General features: G+C 39.8%; 1 protein-coding gene across 2 annotated transcripts; it reads left to right on the plus strand.

The window, feature by feature from the left end:
• The first annotated feature begins 762 nt into the window (after positions 1–762).
• Positions 763–19,084, plus strand: gmeb1 (glucocorticoid modulatory element binding protein 1). 2 transcript variants are annotated; one of them, XM_023281114.3, is made up of 10 exons: positions 763–874; positions 2,430–2,623; positions 2,786–2,838; positions 2,959–3,074; positions 4,857–4,960; positions 6,319–6,467; positions 9,119–9,244; positions 9,372–9,509; positions 9,778–9,915; positions 15,482–19,084. In XM_023281114.3, the coding sequence occupies exons 2-10, from the start codon at positions 2,487–2,489 to the stop codon at positions 16,333–16,335; spliced, it is 1,815 nt and encodes a 604-aa protein (XP_023136882.2). In that variant the 5' UTR covers positions 763–874; positions 2,430–2,486; the 3' UTR covers positions 16,336–19,084. The 2 variants fall into 2 exon arrangements, with proteins under 2 accessions (XP_023136882.2, XP_023136883.2); XM_023281115.3 differs by having other exon boundaries at positions 9,793–9,915.
• Positions 19,085–19,691: the final 607 nt, after the last annotated feature.

Below are 19,691 nucleotides of genomic sequence, written 5' to 3' on the forward strand. Positions count from 1 at the left end.
TATTATGTAATCTTATATTTGTTTACTATTTATTAAAGTCTAACCCGTTTTGATATTAACATACTGCATTTTTCAGTTTTGATATTTTCTATTTTATTTTTTGTCTTATCTTTATCTTAATGTCACCTTGATTTCGCCCTGCTCTGTTTGGTCTTACTGTCTGGCTTCCTGATATTATGGTACCTTCTGGACATTTGCTTCTACCTTTTCTGACAAAGCACTTTGTTAACAATTTTTAATAAAGGTTCTATATAAAGGTTGTCATTCAAAAAGTGTAGAAACGTATTTGGGAGTTATGAAAACCATTGCACTGAGCAACATTTGCTGCATGTTCTAAACCATTATAGTAGCCTGACTCAACTGTAACAGAAACACAAAAGAAGTACACCTAGTACTTAGCCTGAAATGCAAGTGTTGATAGTCAAAGCTGAACATTTAACTTGGTCAGGACTAGTTATGTTGGAGGCACCTTCTGGGTAGGCTTTGGTTGGACCTCGTTTGAAGCTGAGCCTCCATTTTGATGCTAACTCTAACTGACCTGCTCGATGCTTCAAATTCTTCAAATACTGTAATATAGTAGAATACAGATGAAAATACAAAATGTGATAGAAGCAGAGCATACAGGTCGATGAGACATGGCTAATAACTACATTAGGCACATATTTAAATATTTGCACACTTAAACTACATTCCGCGGTCAGAAATAATTATCTAATGAAGCTGATTTTGTGATTTAAGTGAGTTTGTGTTGATTTTTTGACAAACGCGCGAGCACAGGGCGAGCGCTGTTCGGCAGGAAGTCAAGCTAGAACTGCGAAGTGCGCATGCGCTCCAGCTCTCCACAATCTAGGGATGCGTTTGTCTTCATAAAACGGTAAGGACAGGCTATTTTATTTACTGTGGTTTCAGATATACATGGCTGCAAAATACCAGCCGCTGATACGATACAGACAGCAGTTTTAGCCGGGGGTTTCGGGCACATAGCGGAGGGGGTTCAGCCAGCCAGGCTCGCACAGAATGGAGGGGTAACGCCGTCGCCGTGCCGTTGTTTGCTGTACGTGCCGCCGCACAGGGAGACGTCATTTTGAGGGGGAGCGGAGAGTTAAAATGCAGAGTTACGAAGGGACGTACGGTTCATAGACAAGCGGCACGTAGCCGCCACACTGTAAATGCAAAGCTTTACCAGTCTCGGACAGTATAGTTCTCAATATTGTCCAGATTCCCACACACTAAGTTACGCCCTTGTGTTAGCTGTAATGGCTACCGTCGAGCCTAGTAGCAGTGAGGATGTCAGCAGCGAAAAGCAGTCAGTTGCCCGCTGCAGGAGAATAACCAGCCAACTACAGTGAATACGAGTGTTTTTATCTGCTACTGAACGAGTGGTTTTAGCGGTGGTCCAACTGTGAATGATCATCTATGCCCTAAAACACGCAATACTGCTGTTTGTGTGCCCCACAGCCTGGGGAAAACCAACACTAACAGCGCATTCTGCTTCAAAATCTTGCAGTTTTAAAAAGTGGACTAATGTGCCGGTCAAGCATTTTGTATTGACAGAACACAGTTTGTGACAATTTACCAACCGCTGTGGCCTTATGTACACGCCGCCAAACTGTTTATTAAAAATACTCTTTATATTAATCTGGTTACTATCGCTAGCATTTACTCACATGATTAACGCATTTTCCATCAGTCAAATCATTTCTAAAGTATTATATGTTTGGCTTTAATTGTTTGTAAAGCTTCACTGAACGCAGCAATATTATTTCACAAATAGTCACTATTTCACAAATTCAAACAAATAAATACATTAATATCCTACAGGTTAGTGATGGCACGCGTGTCAGTATTAAAATTAAGAATTTTCTAATTAGTTTTGTTTAATGGCTTTGTCCATTGTAGGTTGTGTAAAATGTATTGAAATAACTTCTGAAGATACCATGTACAATAGAAATGAGTACAGCTATGTAGTGTCAGTTATGTGTGAAATGATTATTTGCATTATTTCTACGTTGGACAGAATACTTCCTCTTTTAAACAGTCAAAAGCAATACTTCAGAAAACTTTAGAACACACTATTTGAATCTCAGTAATAGGAGGTTTACTGATTTTGTTGCATTTAATTCCTAATGTAGGGACTGTATTTTTTTTAATTTAATAAATCTAAACTGTTTCTAATTTTTCACAAGAGCAAATACTCTACTGTTCAACGTAAAGGTAGTGTAATTTCTGTAAGATGATACATTTTTGAATATTTTGACATTGAAGTGGTATTGCACAGGAGAATACTCACGTCTGCCGTGCTTAGTATATAGATTTGAATGTCTGCATCTTGATATCACCACACAAAAACCTGAAAATATATATGTGAGCCTCATATTATCAGTCATATGTTCATTAATTTTTACATTTAAATGCTCATGGCTTTTCAGATGAACAAACTGGATCACCGTTCTATGAAAGCTGCCCCCCCCCTCTAGTCTTCTGTCATGAGCGTGATGGCAACCACCGATGAGGTAACGGTGTCCATGGGGGAGGTGGTAATGGTGAAGGCTGTTGGTGACGGTGGCACCGAGGACCCTAATAAGACTCAGGTCATCCTACAGCTCCAGCCAATCACCACAGGGTAGGTGCTGAAGCCAGGAGGCAGACAGAACCTACAGTTCACGTGAAAACAGTATATCACACCATACACACATACATGACGGATGCCAGATGACTAACCATTTTAGATACTTACTTTGTAATACCAAGAACATATGTAAACATCCAATTCTTTTCCTTTCAGAGATGAATCTGCTGAAACAGATGCAGCTGTCATGGCTGTTGAAGCTCATCCAGGTAAGAAGCTGTCAGAATAATGTTTGGACAACTTGAATGATGTAGTGATGCACAGGTTCTGCAGATTATATCACGAAAAGCATGTTGGTAAATACTGCGTTTATCTTTCCATTTCTGTAGAACAATCAGAGGGTGACGACGTGGAAATAGGCTGTCCCATAACATGTGGCGACAGTAAAGCTGTGTTGCTAGTGAAGAAATTTGTGTGCCCAGGAATCAATGTAAAATGTGTAAAGGTTGGTATTTGTTATGTCTTTTAGTTTTTTTTTTTAATCCACTTGGGTGCAAAATGGCACATGTATTTAAACGTGGCCATACACAGAAACATTAAAAGTAGGCCATTTAATAGTCTGTCAGTGAGCAGGAAATAAACATATACTGTTGCCATGTGTCCCAGTATAACTGCACTGAGCCATCTATTTATTTCTGCTCGCTGTGAACTTCAAATAACTTTATGCTGATTACAGCTCTAAGTGGGCATGCGCTTACAATAGCTCACTCAGTTTAATCTGTCACGGCCTAGTTAAATAAGATAAATGCTCTCATCCATGCTTTTTGTAACAGATTCTCTTACAGTTTTTTTAAACATAGTGTTATGAATGAGTTGAATTAAACAGGTGCTAACTATCATCCATCATAACTTGTCTAGTTGGGCCTGCAATGAGCAGCTAAATATAACGAATTTTCTGAAGCAAGTGAGATATTTTGTGAGCATCAAGGCTTACAAAAGAAACCCGGAACAGTGATATGAAATAATAATAATAATTCAGACTGCAACTGGCATTGCAAGAAAGTATGACAAAATAAAACATTTTTTGCTATAAATTCCACTACTTCTTGTTGTCAGTTTTTCTTAAGTAGTTATCTGTTACATAGTCCTTGGTAATTTAACTTATCCATATTACAGGATATGGTCTGTAAGGACAAACTAAAACAGCTAATAAACAGCCATAAATGAAATGGAAGGCTTTTTTAAAAACAGCGTTTTAGACCTTAGTAAGCCAGATAATGCATTAGTGAGACTAATGCTTTGAGTATAAACATATAAGACGCCAAAGGTCTGAAACGTCAAGCAAATGCAGAAGTGCCTTAAACCTACATTCTTACTAATAGACAACAGGGGACGACTCCTCTGCTTGCCAAAAAGAAGAAGTCTGATTGTGCAAAAATGAGATGAGAAAATGACAAATTTTTAACTTGATCTGTTACTCCAGAAAACATCTTTCTAATTAGTACTTTGCCTTAATCACTTTAGTAAATCATGGCCCCATTTACTTGAAAACAGCCAAAGCAAGCTGCGTTTTAGTGGTTGTGTTACCCCACTGGGCTAATCTATGAAAATGTGAATTCAGAGCAACAGCAACTGGGTGATTGAGCCTTTTGTCCATGTTTGCTAATTAGTTGGTTTGCCCACAGTTTTGGCATGCATGTAGGTGGCCTCTTTGGGACAGCTGACACCTGCCAACAAGTGACTAGTAGCAATGTGCACGCAACAATTTAGCAATGGCCTTATGACTTGACTTGAAATATTTTCTTAGCATTTTGGAAATTAATTGTACTTTCTTATATATCCACTTTCTCCCTGTAAGCTGTTCAAGTAGTGAAGTACCCATAGGGATACATGCACCACTAGTTGGGAATGACTGATGCACACTGAGCTTTACTTATAATAAGTAGCACTGGTGCTCCGCAAATGTACATTTTCACACTCAGTGCGCACAAATTATTTTTTAATCTTCACAAACCCAGCTGTAGTGATTGTCACCCTTTTTTAGATCCTGTTAAATGTTAACTATATCTTAAATAAATGGAAATGTACTATAGATTTGTATTTGTAATAAGAATACTTAAGTTGGATGTTGGAGGAATTTCACAAAAAAAGCATCATCTTTCAACTGTAGTAGAAAAAAATCAAGAGAACATCTTCTTTTCTCACAAAAAGATCTGAGCCTTGTCTTTGCAGGAGTTTTATCATCTTTTGTCATCTGTATTGTACTAACTAGTCCTTCCTCATCTAGTATGAAGACCAATTGATCAGTCCCAAGCAGTTTGTGCACATTTCTGGAAAAGCCACTCTGAAAGACTGGAAGAGAGCCATCAGGATGGGGGGAGTCATGCTAAGGTGAGGGGATTTACTTTTAAAACTATGAACTAAAACCACATTAATTCAGTGATCTGGATGCTTGTTGGTTGCGCTGCACCTCATGGTAATGAGCCATTACCACAGTCTGCATGCAGGTTCTTACATATGTATTTCTGCTGGCATAACAAGGAGAGGTGTGGCTCATGCATCTGGTGAATCAAGTCATCCAAGACCATGACATGATGAAAATGCTGGCTTTATGAGGGGGAACTAACTAGCCTTTATTCCCTCATTTCTGAGCTGTAAATGAGATAATAATAGCAACTGTTGGCTCTTCTATTAAACCTGCTGTCTCTTTGACTGATTGAAATGGATTTCTCTACATCACTTTAAAGCTGCTCTAATCAATATTACCAATCTATCAAATAGCTCTGTTAGATGTAGAATGTGTTGCTTGTAGTGAAAAACCTGACTGTAATTCTCTATTTCCCCTCAGGACTATAGTGCTTTTGCTTTGATTCTCTCTTTACAACTCCCTGTCAACTTGTTCCCAGCAACAGCAGATTAAGCAGTTTAAAACTAAAGCTGTACACTATTTGTGCAGCAGCACATAATGCATAATAGAACATGTAGCAGCTAAAGACCTAGATGTTTTTCCTCATTAACTGGTAGTGACCAAAAACAGACCAAAAAGAGTGATTATAAAGACTGGAAGTCATTTGGTTGTCAAAAACACAACTTAAAATGACAGTGTGGGTTGACATATAACACTATGTCAGATAGGGTTGTTTAGCTAACTCTGTGGCCCACACATGGCAAAAAAACCATTTATCTGACTTTAAACCACACACTGCTGTACAATGACATACAGTGAACCAAAATGTTAACTGAACTGTATAGACTTCATGGCTACTTCATGATGTACACCTGTACAATGTTTTTGTAGAACCGTCACAGCTTAGCCAGAAGAGACTGTTTAGAAAAACACAAAGAGCGAATGTGACGGTAAAAAAGGCTGTGACTTTGACAGCACATGTGGAATACAGGTTAGTCAGTGATACCCTGCATTAACAGGAGGAGTTATGGTAGCAAACAAGACTTGATTAAGAAACTGTGTATGTAAACTGTTCTGAATATTCTTACATCCCAGGCTGTTGTTGTTGTGTGGGCAGCTCCTGCACATGAATCAGTTGATGCACTTCATGCAGTCGCCCTAATAATTACTGCTGCCAAACAAGAACCATTGTACTGAGGCAAAAAGGCACAACGCTACCAAGCAGAAAATGGCGTTTCAGTTCTGAACAATGGCAATGTATTCCACATAACTGATGGCATTGCCAGTCAAACTAAACCTTTATTCCTCTGTTTCTATGTCCCTCTTCATTCCTGTTCTCCAGAAAAATGATGGATTCAGGTCAGCTAGACTTCTACCAGCACAGCACACTGTGCACCAACACATGTCGCAGCACCAAGTTTGACCTTTTAATCAACAACACGCGGTTTCCTCCGGATGGCAGTGGGCTCACCACACCTATATCCTCTCAAGGTGAGAATACATGCAGAAAAGAGAAGACAAAAAAGTGTTAAACAAAACCTTTTTTCTTTTAGGCACATTTATGTTGCATTGAAGTTCTTTTTCTAAGTAAGTATGCATTTTTGACTCTGTTAGGAATGATAAAAATAGAAAAATGTTTTTATGCTTTATCTTGTTAAGTAAGTAGTGTGATCAAAATGTTCGGAGACCTCATGTGAGCATTGTGTGTAACCAGTAACTGATGAATAAGGAGTCAAAGTGACATTGTACTTACAACAGCAAGACCTGTGTTGCATTTTTGTTACTACAGTATTTGGTGCGTATTTGCGATTTTACCATGGAAATCACACTGGCCAGAGAGCAAACATAATATTCTGTGTCAGTCAGCAGCTAGGATGATCCCGTTTTTATGTGGGGGAATCATTATTGATGTCCATAAATAAAACCCAGTCACCAAAAGCAACAGGAGAGGAGCAAATGGCCTGAATGGTTACGTGATGGCAAGTGTGTTCCAGTGTGCTGCTCAGCCACAGTGTAATTGTTGCTCTCCACGCGCCCTACTTGCTAGATCTGGTTGAAATTCAAGTTGAAAAAATCATTGTTTAGACACAGTGAAGGAAATTTTGTTTCCATTACTGATGCTGCTTTATATAGCAGGACTTCAGGCAGTGTTGCAAACATTGCAGAAGCACTGTATCACTGCACAAGTGGACTACTTTGATGGGGATGATGGTCAAATTTAGATCAAGTCCATTTTTGGATTTTTTTATAGGCATAGTATCTGAACTCTTTGCATCTCATGCAAGCTGTATGTTTACTATTTTATGGTTGTCTTTGCTTTACTTTGTGTTGGTTTCATAACATTAGACAAACCTCCTTTCTGGACTTCTGTTCCCTAAAATTTGTCTTCACTTGTAAGCCATATTATACCACCCCATTATAAACACTATACAAATGTGTGAGACTTCACCAAGGCAAGGATCTTATGATTCACAGACATAACTGAGGATGCCCTTTAGCCACTGCTACTGGTTTTGTAATTCATACATTTTTGTTAAAGACCACAGCTGCTATGGTTGTGATCTTTACATTTTTTGAGTTCTTGTCAAACCGTGTTTTCCATTTTGGAGGGAAGGACATATTTGGTGTACGACAGTGGCATTGAACTGTGACATAGTCGTTTTCTGAAATTTGACCAGATAGATATTCTCCTTTAACATGACAACGCTTTTTACTAGATGACTTACCTATACACTGAAGAAATTGAGAAAAGGATCCCATTAAAGAAGTGTAATTCAGAAATAGGAAAGCAGCTTACATTAAAGGCAACTTTCAGCACATACATTAAGTTCTAGTACAACAAAATACAACAATACATGGAATACATTAAACAATACATTTTAACATCTGACCATATATTGCAAACTATAGCAAAAGATACATATAGAGATGCTGTATATTTAACCATTGTAAGGCTTTGATGCAGTGCTTAAGCCAGTAGTACATAATGGTCTAGATGCACTCTCTGCTATAGGGGAAAATGCTCTGGCTTGTTCATATTTCTTTAAACCAGTCACAGGTGTCTTGGGCTAGACAGAGGACACGATGACTGATAGTGACTTCATTTAGTGTTTTGTTGTCAGGAATGTAATTTATTTTAATATCTGAGTCCAGAGATTTGTCAGTTTATGTGGTGACTTTGTTGTCATCTACTATGCTCTAGACGCATATGACACAATTTGATTTTTAAAATAAAGTACAGCACCTACATCCTCCAGGAACTTAGGAAAAAAACCTGAACTAACTTACAGAATAAATAAAATACCAATGGGGATGTATTCAACTGTGATACACTGTATACAGAATAAACAGATATATACACTAAGTTACAATATGTCAGTATGTGTCTATGATATGTACCCTAATAAATAATACAATGCACTGGTTATACTACATGTAGTATAAACAGTGATATTGTATCTATAGTGTAAAAGAGACAGTATGTACAGGTGAATATTATCATAAATACCATCAGCAATGCTTCTTCACTTATTACTTACAGTACAAGTAGATGAATCAGCATAGCAACCGAAAGTAGGCTGCTACCACACTTCCTTTTAATAATTGGTTATATGGTTGAGAAATTTTTATGAAAAGCTTCCCAAAGCTTAGTATTTTCTGGTTTCGCTCCTCCTCTATGGCAATTAAGGAATGTCTTTGCCTCGTGGACAAAACAAGAAATTTGAGGACGTCATCTTATGGTCTGGAAAGCACTCCTTGACATTTTTCACCACTTTCTGACATTTTATAGATCAAAAACAAATTAATCAGTACATAATTGACTGATCAATTGACAATTAAAGCAAGTGTTAGGTGCAATTCACCTCAGAACTTGTAGTGGTCAGTCAAGTCTACCATATCAGTGTGTCATATGTGTAAAAACCTATATAGTGAAGCAAAAAAGCAGTCACTTTATCCTTTCAGTTGTGAAATTGTACTGCCAAAACAGCGGGGGGGAAAGTTGTCCTGTGCCAAACAACAAAATTCAAATTATAACGGAGTGCTTTTGGATACACCAGCAGAGACGTTTTTTTTGGGTCAGCGGTTTTGTTCATCTGCCCGTGTGATAAGCGTAGTGTTGTGTTCTCATGTGTAAATTTCAGCTCAGGTGGTTCTGGGTAATGGCGGGGCAGTGGGTGAGGACAGAGCCGAGATCCTGAGTGGGAAGTCGGACTGGAGCTCAAGTTCACTGGAATCTGCGGACAAGAAAGGATCTAATGAGATCTCAGGTCAAAGAGAACACATATCCAACCATAGATCATAACTCTCAAAATAAATATTCATCCATGTTGGAGAGCATAAATATTTATTACCACAGGCTGGACTAGAGACTGACATTCTACTCTTTGCCCACAGAGGATACGCTGAACTTCTGGAAGGGCATTGCTGATGTGGGTTTGCTAGGTGAAGTTGTGACCAACATCAACACGGAGCTGCTGGAGCTGCTGAATGGTGTGCAGCAGCGCAGGGAGGCGGGCGCCTTACAGGACACAGGTACAGAACTACGATAATGCGTACTGGCTGCTGGATTTGGGGCTCACACTGAGGCACATAAACAAGAAGCAAATAGAAAGAAAGAACAAATTCAGTTGCTGTTGGAAGCTGATGGATGAAAATCCAACATCAGAAGGCTTTTCGAAATCTTATTTATCAATAACAGAATAACAGAATACATAATGGTTTACTGTGTGCAGCAGCTGAATTTGTCCATCCTTTCTGACTGACCAAGTGACCCTTTGATTGATTGCCACACTGATCCCAGATTCCTGTCTGGTAGAGGTGGCGGTGCTCAGTAACCTCGCCCAAGTGTTTGGCCTGCTCGACTCAGTCAAAAGGATTCTGGAGAAGACGAAGCAGCAGACGGATCCGAACCAGGAACAGATCCTCAGCACGCTCACCAGTGAGTACAGAACAACAACAAGATCCACTGAATACAGCTAAATTATGGATGGGATTCAACAGCATTTAAGCATTTTTTTAGAATCCCTTGCTGAATACTAAGGTAATTTATTTAGTGGGGAACAAAGACATACTGAATGTTTGCTCATTTTAATTGTGGGTATAGTAACCAGACAAGTGTGATACTGGCTCCAATAGAAGCTCTTGAAATTACCTAACATAATCAAACATTGCTGCTCTGTGACATTCATTATCCATCTTCACTCTTTTTTTTTCCCTTTTTTTTTGCATTGAAATAAAAGCCTGCATCTCCTTGGGGGGTGTGCTGCAACTGCAAAAGAAAAAGTAGAAATAATTGTAAATTTCCTTTATCATTCATTAAATATCAGTTAAATATTCATCATTTAAATGTCCACTGGTTTTGAATGCACTTAATGTTGCTTGCAGGTGAACTCATTGTGCTGCTTCAGGTCACAAAATGTGACCTGTCACAGAATATGGGGCAACACCAGTGGTAGGCTGAGGCTACACGTTCTTTAATATTTATGTAGTAGATACATTTTTTTTAAGTATTTGTGTCCACCCCATCCCCTTTTCTTACGTATACCCTCCTCCAAATATTGTATTTTACGAGTGTTTTTTTTATAACCTAAGAACATTAAGCCAGTCCACCATGTTTATTAACAACAGTGTTGCTGAACTGTTGGCTTTAAAATAATTCACTATTTTAACTCTACACATTAGTGTGTAACATTAGAGCAGCTAAAACAACGTGAAGAACTGTTACAGGAAGGCATTGAGTTGTATTTGTTTAGCCAGTTACTCTGTTGTTTTACAGTGATGACCTAAACCTTGTGTCACTTGCTTGCTTTTCATATTCTGTGTATTTACACAGGATATTTAGACACAAAGTTAATACGTCTTTGAAACAAAATGTAATATGTAATAGCCTGGTGTTGTGTCTCATAATGTAGATGCAATGGGCAGTATTGTGCCACTGTAGCTATATGATGATTTCTGCACAGATGCCTCAAAAGCAATGAATTTCCTTGTGTATGCAAATACAGCCCTGTTCACACATGGCATTAGCACAGGTCTTGAGTGAGCCAATTCAAAGTATCAGTGTGAATGTAGCCAAAATGCATTCATTATGCATTGGGATGTGGTTGCTCCAGTCATGTTTGGAGGTAATTTTGGCTACATGTGGCTACATTCTTACCGTGCTGAATGTGTCTTGGTTAACATTGAAGGACAACCTAGTCACCTGACATCCACTCCATAATGTTGATGTTATAGTTGTCCACCAGGGTCCATGTGACATAAATGTAGTCATGTCTTCAAATAAACAAGTGGCTGTGTGGACACCCTGTATACGTCTATGTGCAATCCAAAATTTGCGTTTGCAAGTGTAGTAGTGCGCTTATACAGAATACATATATATGACCTACTGCTGTATGCAAGAGAGTCTACTGAGGGGACTGGAAAAGTAGTATAATCATACCAACTAGGCGTCTGTAGTGTCTACAACTGACCGTGCGCATTTCTGTACTAGAGCTGTCCACTTACGATTAGATTATCCAAAACACATGTTAATGGCATATGTGAAGAGGATTTAAATGTCTAGTTATATTGTTCTTCTATTTTACGTGCTGTTCTTCTATCGTTTGATGTTGGAACTGTTGTGATTTATGATCATAGCTCATAAATAGACTGCTATACTAACCAACAGTCATTACCATGCTGCAGATAAAATTATTGTTTAATAATCATTGCATCATCTCAAAAGATAAAATGCATCCAAATTCACAATATACTTAATCTCATTTGCATATTTCTATGATGAAATGAACTGAAATGCAAGTCAAGGACGTGTGATTGATTATGCTGACATTTAAATAAGTGATGACACCCACTGCCCCCCATCTCTGTTATTCAGCACGATGAGGATATGAAAATACAGATGATAACCAAACCCCAGGAGATAAATTCATGTCTTTTTTTCTATCGTCACTGGGTTCCTTTTTGTGTCTGATTTATCACCCTGTCCACAGTTTGTCACAAGGAGTAATACTAACTTGTCATTTGTTGATGCAGTTTAGGGAGAAATTAGGAGCAATTGTTTGGTTGCAGCAGGTCTCCCCCTTAATACAAACACGGCAGAATCATGGTTGCGTAAAAATGAGTCTGCTCAGAGGTCTGAATCAAGACAGCGATTGTATTTCGATTAACCTCGCAGCCCTTATAACCCAACAAGAAAGCAAGTGGAAAGTCTGTTTATGCTGAACCCTGATGGAGAATCAATGGCCTGCACCACAAAGCTTCAACAGCCCCGTTTGTATTTTAGGCAGAGAGAGGAAAAGTAATGCATCAATTTAACCATGCCCAAAAGTTGTATGTTTATACATATGCCCCACACTACAACTTAAGCATTAGCATCACTGACAATTAAGACTAAAGGGAAAGAAAAACTTGAATTGAGAAAAATATTCCAGGAACCACTGGTTCTCTTGTAGATTTGGTTTGCCTTAAGTATCCTGAGAACCCAAGTCAATTTGATATACTTTATGCAGCTTTCAATATTGTACACTATATGTGAATATTGTGCAACATGAAAACAAAAAATAGTGGAGTGGATTAGGATTAATAGGAGTAATATTAGTAGTATTATAATTCCTGATAATCAGTCATACTGAATGTAATTATGCATCACTGAATGCTGAAATGACTCTCAAAACTATGGCATGTTATAACAATAATAATTAGTAGAATGAATTAGAATTATTAGAATTAATAGTTCCTGGATGTAGGCAGGAGCCCGGCCATTCAAGGCTTTAAAAACAAGCAGTAAGATCTTAAAATCAATTCTAAAACTCACAGGTAGCCTGTGAAGAACTGGTGTAATGTGAGCACTTGTCTTGGTACGTGTTAAAAGCCTGGCAGCAGCACTTTGAATCAATATCGAAGTAAAATGCATTGCAAGAGTCGAGTCTGGAGGAGATAAAAGCAATGACGGTTTCAAAAAGTGGAGGAGAAAGGAATGGTCGGATTTTTGTCAGTTGTGTCAATTGTCTCAATGGAGCAAAGCAGGATTGTACCACCTTGGTCACCTGTGTGTCAAGAGATATTTCCGAATCAAAAATGACCCCAAGGTCATCCCGACTTGAATACAGATTTTTGATACTGCTAGCGCTGGGGCCAAGGGGTGTAGTTATGAAAACCTCCGATATAGAGTCATTCAATTGCAGAACATTTTTTGACATCCAATGACAGTGGTAAGACAAGACAGAACATGTGAAGCATTGGTACTACCAGTCCACTGCCACTTCACTGATGATAATGCTGTGCTTCAGACAGCTGATTAAAACATTGTGGTCCACCATATCAAAAGCAGAGCTGAAGTCAAGGTTGATTAAAAGGTATCACAAGCCGGAATTGGCTGCAAGCACCAGATCTTTAGAAACCTCCATCAGAGCGGTCTCTGTGCTGTGGAGGCTGCGAAAACCAGATTTTTCATTCATAAAAGGAATTGGTTAGTAGCTACAGCTTTTTCTAAAATCTTGGAAAAAAATTATCTAAAATTACTTAAAACAGTGGGGTCGAGAGAGGGCTTCTTTAAAGGGGGCAAACAATAGCATGTTTAAAATGAGATGGGAAAATCCCAGTAGACAGAGAGCACTCGGGGTGGACAGAGAAATCTCATTTAAAAAGTGAATGGAAGGCATGAGTCAATGTCGGCCTCTCTGAAGTCAGTGTGGAATTGTTGGCAGATTTCCTTAATTTTTGTTCTAAGATAACTGAGAAATTGCTCACATTTCTCAGAGGTGAGTCGAACAGGCTGACTAGGTGGGGGACCTAATACCGATTTAACTGTTTTAAAGAGAATTCTGGAACTATAACCATGATTTGTAATGAGGGCAGAAAAATATGCATTTCTAACTTTTTTGATTTTATGCTGGTAATTGAACATTAACATTTTCAGGTCAGCAAGAGAAATGCTGAGTCTGTCCTTCTTCCACTTTGTCTTTGACTTCCTGCATTGCCTCTTTATACTCCTTACCTCCTCGTTTATCCAGGTCAGAGAGGAGGGTTTTGACATTTTCGATCTGACCGCACCTACTGAGTTCAGAATATCGGTGCAGGAGTTGTTTAAAGCACTGACAAGCTCCTCAACAGAGTGGTCTTTATCACTAACAAGTTCTCTATTGTAGGTGAAGGTTTAGTAGAAGATTGGAGCAGACAGTGAGTTTAGGGTACGAGAACAAATTAGTGCGTTATAATGAAAGTTATGATCGTGAAGATGCACTGTGAACGATAGAGACTGTATTATACAGATTACTAAGCAAAGTCAGTGGGTGTGTTTTCTTCCTGTGCAATCAGGTTAGGGTTAGGGTTAGTGAGGCTCTTTGGCAGTGTCATTATTCAGCTTTTATTCTGATTCTTGGTGATTTGATTCAAAATCAATTCAAAGTTGCTTGGGTAAATACAAAGAGGTGCAATGCTTTTTGGCTCTTATTCCAGTTCACTGAGCAGGAGCAGAGTAGTCCACTGTGTTGTTAGCAGTATGTCTCCAGCAGTGGAAAAAAGCCTCTCTGCTATAATGTTAATACTTGAGAAAGCCATCACAAGGCTTTTGAAACGAAACACACTATATGGAATGAGTTATTTTTTCACCTCAGTGGAGTTGGTTGAAGTTATTTTTTTAAAGTGCTGCAGTGTGTCTTGGTTGGTTGGTCTCGGTTTGTTAGTGCTAAAGTTTGCTGCTCTACTTTAGTCTGTAGGTGATGGAATACAAACTATTCACTAAAAAAAACATGAACTTCTTTGAACGCAAAAAAGTACTGACAAGTTTAAAAGGTATTTTGTAAAAGCACCAAAATTTCACCTTTTAAGAGAGCCAGACACTGTAAAATCAGAATCGTTTTATTTTCCACCTTTTTTCTATTTTTTAAGATTATGACACACATAACTGTGTCATACACCACAAAAGACATTTTGAAGTTCTTTCTACCATGGTTGTGCTGTCTCTATACAGGTGAAGGACTTTATAATGCAGTGAAAAATGAGCCTACAGCGAGGGAAAATGTGACAGGAGCATAAGCATTCAGAATTTAATTAGAGCTAGGAGGTTTAAATCCAGAATACACAATGCTTTGAAGATGACCCCCAGGTTAACTTTAGCATGATCTCGCTCTAGTGTTGCACTCAGCTGGATTTGTTCAACATAATATTATTAAGTAACAACAGCTCGTTTTTGTTATTTGTGATTCGATTCTGAATCATTAAAGATAAGAATCTAAATCCTTGTGTCAATATTTTTTTCTTCCACTCATTTTTTATCATATTATTAGGGTTTTTTTTTTTTTGAGTCAGTGTTTGTGTTTTGAGATTGGGTTGGACATCTGCTGGCTTAAGTTCCCAGCATGTCCGATGAATATTTATATCAATATTCCAACCTGCAAAATCTAATCTTGGAAAAATCTGGCTCCAAAAAAAATGAATGTGCAATGTTTTATAATTGGTTGCTGATTGACTGGGCACTCGTTGTCCGTCTTGTTGTGTCTCTACAGACCTGGAGTTGCAGTTGGAAGAGCAGAGGAAGCAGCAGCAGGTGCGAGCTCTTCTGTCCTGCCCACAGCCTGCCAAAAACAAAACTCCTACCAAACGCCAAACCAAGCGGCCTCGTCTCCAGCGGCCCGCCTCCACCACCACCCTCCTGACCTCTCCAATCAACCAGCAGGCTGCGCTGCAGCCCCAGCAGTTCACTGTTCTGTCCCCCATCTCACTGTCTTCTGTGGGGCAGCCTTTCACGGTGGCAAGCCTGCCCATGGCCTCTCTGGCCCAGTCCTCCAACACAGTCACCCTGCTACCCGCCGGCTCGCAGCTCTTCACCCGTTACATGGTGGCTGGAGACGGAAAGGCGGACACAATCACCTTGCACCCGTCTTCGGGCCTCACACTGGTGGGCACTACCACCGTGCAGGACTCCAGCCAGCTGGGCACAATGGTGAGCCCCTTAGAGCTAGTGCACCTGAGCCAGCAGGCTGGCGGCACGGAGGTGGTTCCTATAGAGGGCCAGGTGGTGGACGGCACCATGCTGGTACAGCAGGAGGTGATGCAGGGCGAGGTGGAGGGCAGCCAAGAGCACACAGTCATCGAGATCAACCCAGCGCCGGTGGAGCAGGCAGTGGGGGTGATGGAACTGCAGCTGACAGGAGAGTCGGGCAGAGATGGGGCCACCATGGTGGTTCAGAGCGGGATGGAGGTGACAATGGCAGCCGAGGCAGAGGAGACGCAGTGCCAAATTCAGGAGGCGCAGACTGAGGGGGTTGAGGGGTTGCAGCTGGATGCCAGCGGACAGTTGTCAGGTGTGCAGATAGTGGTGATAGAGGAAAATACTCAGGAAGAACACAAACTTAAATGAGACATAGTCTTGTCTTATTCAGCACAGCAGGTATGAACTCAGAGATTGAGCTGTCCTGGACTTGTGAAACTGTAAATACACAGAATTTCCAAATCCACAAATTGCTTTGGCCTCAGACCAAGCACCTAGGGTAGCCATTTTTCCTGTTTTGGTGTGTTTGTACAAGTTCCTCTCAATTTTTTCATTTTTAGAGAAACAAAGAGGCATCATGAGAAAAGAGTATACTAATAATACTTCTCTCTGTTTTTTATTTGAGGGATAGTTCCACTTTATGACAACTTGGTTCCTGTTTTTGTAGCTTTGGCCCTCATCTGTTTAGGTGATACTAATTGCTGAAACACTGGAATATGAAGACATCACAAAAAGCAGAGCAGTCAGGTGATCAGACTGGCCTTAACCACACTCCTATGGTAACTATACAACATTTTTACCCAGAAAGAAACTTCCATCACAGTTTACAAGCTTTGGAGCTGACCCACTCTACGTACTGTTGTAGTTTTTCTGTGCGTGATGCATCATTACCAATGTCCGTTCCTAATATATGGACTTCAAACAGAAGTCCAAAGGCTACAGACAGAGATTTTGAACTTAAGAATATCATCAGCACACAAAGTACTACAGCTGCAAGAATACTTAACCAACTAGCTAACTAAAAAGTTTAAGGAGGTTGAAAGAGTTGAACTGTTACTTTGTAGTAGGAAGGTTAGTAAACATGCTAAGCTATTTACGATCAAATAAAAGAACCAAAATGCAGAAGAGAAATACCAAAATCAGGAAAAGAACAGGGTTATTTTAAAGTCTGTGAGGTGGGAAATGGAGGTTTGTTGAGATAAAGAAAACTGAGCGAAGGCAGAGGACTGAGGAAGCTGATGGTGTAGCAGGCTGAGGAGGGAGGCGGGGCAGATCGAAAGTATGTCTGATGGACTGAGGCTGGAAGTAACTGAAGCTGGCCAGATGACTTGTGGCCGAAGTGGCGGCCTGAGAGGCAGGGCTCAGTGGCTGCTTAGCGCTTTGTAAGGCATACCACACCCACGACACAGACACATGCACATACCGACACGGACAAAGAAAACACAGTCAACTTTGGACTTACTCAAGAAAATACCACGTCCCTTTGTTAAACACAGGGCTGTATTGGTGAGTCCTGGAAGTCCAGTTTGAGAAACAGAGGATTATTACATTTATTTAGGAATTTACCAGATGCCAAAACACTAAAGCTGCCACTTGATTGGCTCCAACCTTGGCAGCTGAGCCAGGTTCACACTTAAAAATCCATGTTTATTTTGTTGCTAATCATTTTCCACAACAGTGTTCTTGTTACAAAAACTGTCTGTGGTGCAAATGAATTTTCAGGTTTCGATCATTTCTGGTTCATGTGTGAACATCTCATTTATAGCTTGTGCTCTGTCAAGGTAAATTCCTTGTTTCTGCATCGGTGTGTCCACAGCAGTCAGCATGGCATCTGCATGCAGGCCAGAATTTGAGACCACACAGGAAGTACAGCAGCTGTGTACGTGCCAGAAAATGACACTTATTTGTTCTCTATCTCTGTCCAGATGGTTGTACTGTATTCCATACACTCATTCCCTTTAGATGTTCTTCATTATCTGTAATCTGCAGTTTAATTTGTCAGTTAATTTCACATATAATATAAAATGTCAGAAAATGTTGAAAATGTCAGCTTATTTAATAATTATTTTTCGGAGTTGAAGGTGATGCTTTCAAATTGCGAGCTCATATTCAGTTCATTGAATGTATTTAACTTTTATATTTATTTTCAGCTTGGTAAAGCAGCAAATCATGCCTTTTGCAAAGATGGAGACAGAAAATATTAGGAATTTTTGGCTTTACAATTGACCAAAGCAAATTATTAATCATCAGTGCAGTTGCAGATTATATTTCTATTGATAGACTCACCACTGCAGCTCTAAATATGATGGCCAAACCTAAGAGAATGGGACCAAAGTTGTAATAAATCAGAATTTTCCTCTCAGCCTCCATGAACAAATCTGAGGACAAGCGAATGCACTGTAACTCTAGAAGTCAACGTGTGGGGCTTTAATAATGGTGCTGATGATTTGTCAGTTCACATCCTCTTATTACAGATTCAGTAGCAGCAGGCTGGAAATCTCTGCTGTGCTTCAGACTCATTACCAGTAACAGTGTTGGCGTTACCTGAGGCTGGGATTAATTGCACTGTCTGTTGTGTTGTACCCAAGCGTATTGTTTTTGCACTGTGTGACGTCCTTGTAGGACTACGGAAGATGCTGCCTGCTCTCTTGACATTTCTTCAGAATATGGCCTGTGCAGAGGTGAATGGAAACAGACTGAACTCCTCACTGGAACTGCATCACTTATGCACTTATTCTCAGTGGTTTCTTACTGGCTAATAGAGTTTCTCCACTATTCCTTCATTGTACACACCGATTGCTTTTTCTCAGTATCATAGATAGTGTGAGCTACTGGGCTGATTGTGTAAGTCAGGATATGAAAGCACATATATATACTTAATGTCAAACTTGCCTGTATTTTACACTTGTGAAGTAGTGTCTTATTTATTAGTTTTCAAGGTGAAGAGATGGGCCTCTGTTTAAGGTGCAAACATGGATTCATTTAAGCTCCTTGTTATAGCTAACATCAACAAAGACATGTTCAAGACTTGTGCTTTTCCAATAATTTAATTTAACAAATGAGGGTATTTGCATACTGACTTTGTAATGTGTTTGAATTAAAACAAAACAAAAAATAAGTGTCAGTGGCTGTTTCTGTGTTTCACCAGCAGAGGGTGCTGTGTGTTCACTCCGCTACGGCCTCAAACCGCAGATGATGTTTACAGCTGCATTAATAGGTGGCGGAAATAGTCTGCTGCTGTAATCTCTCACTCCTCCATGTGTCAGGCTTATTGCGGTGTAAAGCATAATCTGTGCCACCGTGGCCCATGATGGGCAAGCCTCTCTGGAGGATGAGCCGTGCTGACAGGGCACCGGGGCTCGATGGTTATTACATTTCCCTCTTGTAGCGCCTAACACTCACAGACAGGCTGCATGAGGGGAAATGCACAAGGATTTGAGTTGTACAAATGCAACGACAGGCAAATACACAAACCAGAGGGCTGAAATAGACACCTAGATGAACTGATTACAGGTGTGTATGTGGTGCACAAATGGGAAAATACCAGCAGGTGAATGTGCTGGAGAGCCAAGGGAGGGGGGGGGCTAAACGGTTGACAAACTGAACTACAGGGGTCATTATGTGGTGTGGGAGGAGGGGATATGTCTCTCAGTAAATTACAATCGTGTTCCATAGGCGATAGATTTGGTTATCTCACATGTTGTGCACAAGATAAAGAAAACGGG

The sequence above is a fragment of the Amphiprion ocellaris genome, chromosome 15 (assembly GCF_022539595.1).
Source record: "Amphiprion ocellaris isolate individual 3 ecotype Okinawa chromosome 15, ASM2253959v1, whole genome shotgun sequence".
NCBI lineage: Eukaryota > Metazoa > Chordata > Actinopteri > Pomacentridae > Amphiprion > Amphiprion ocellaris.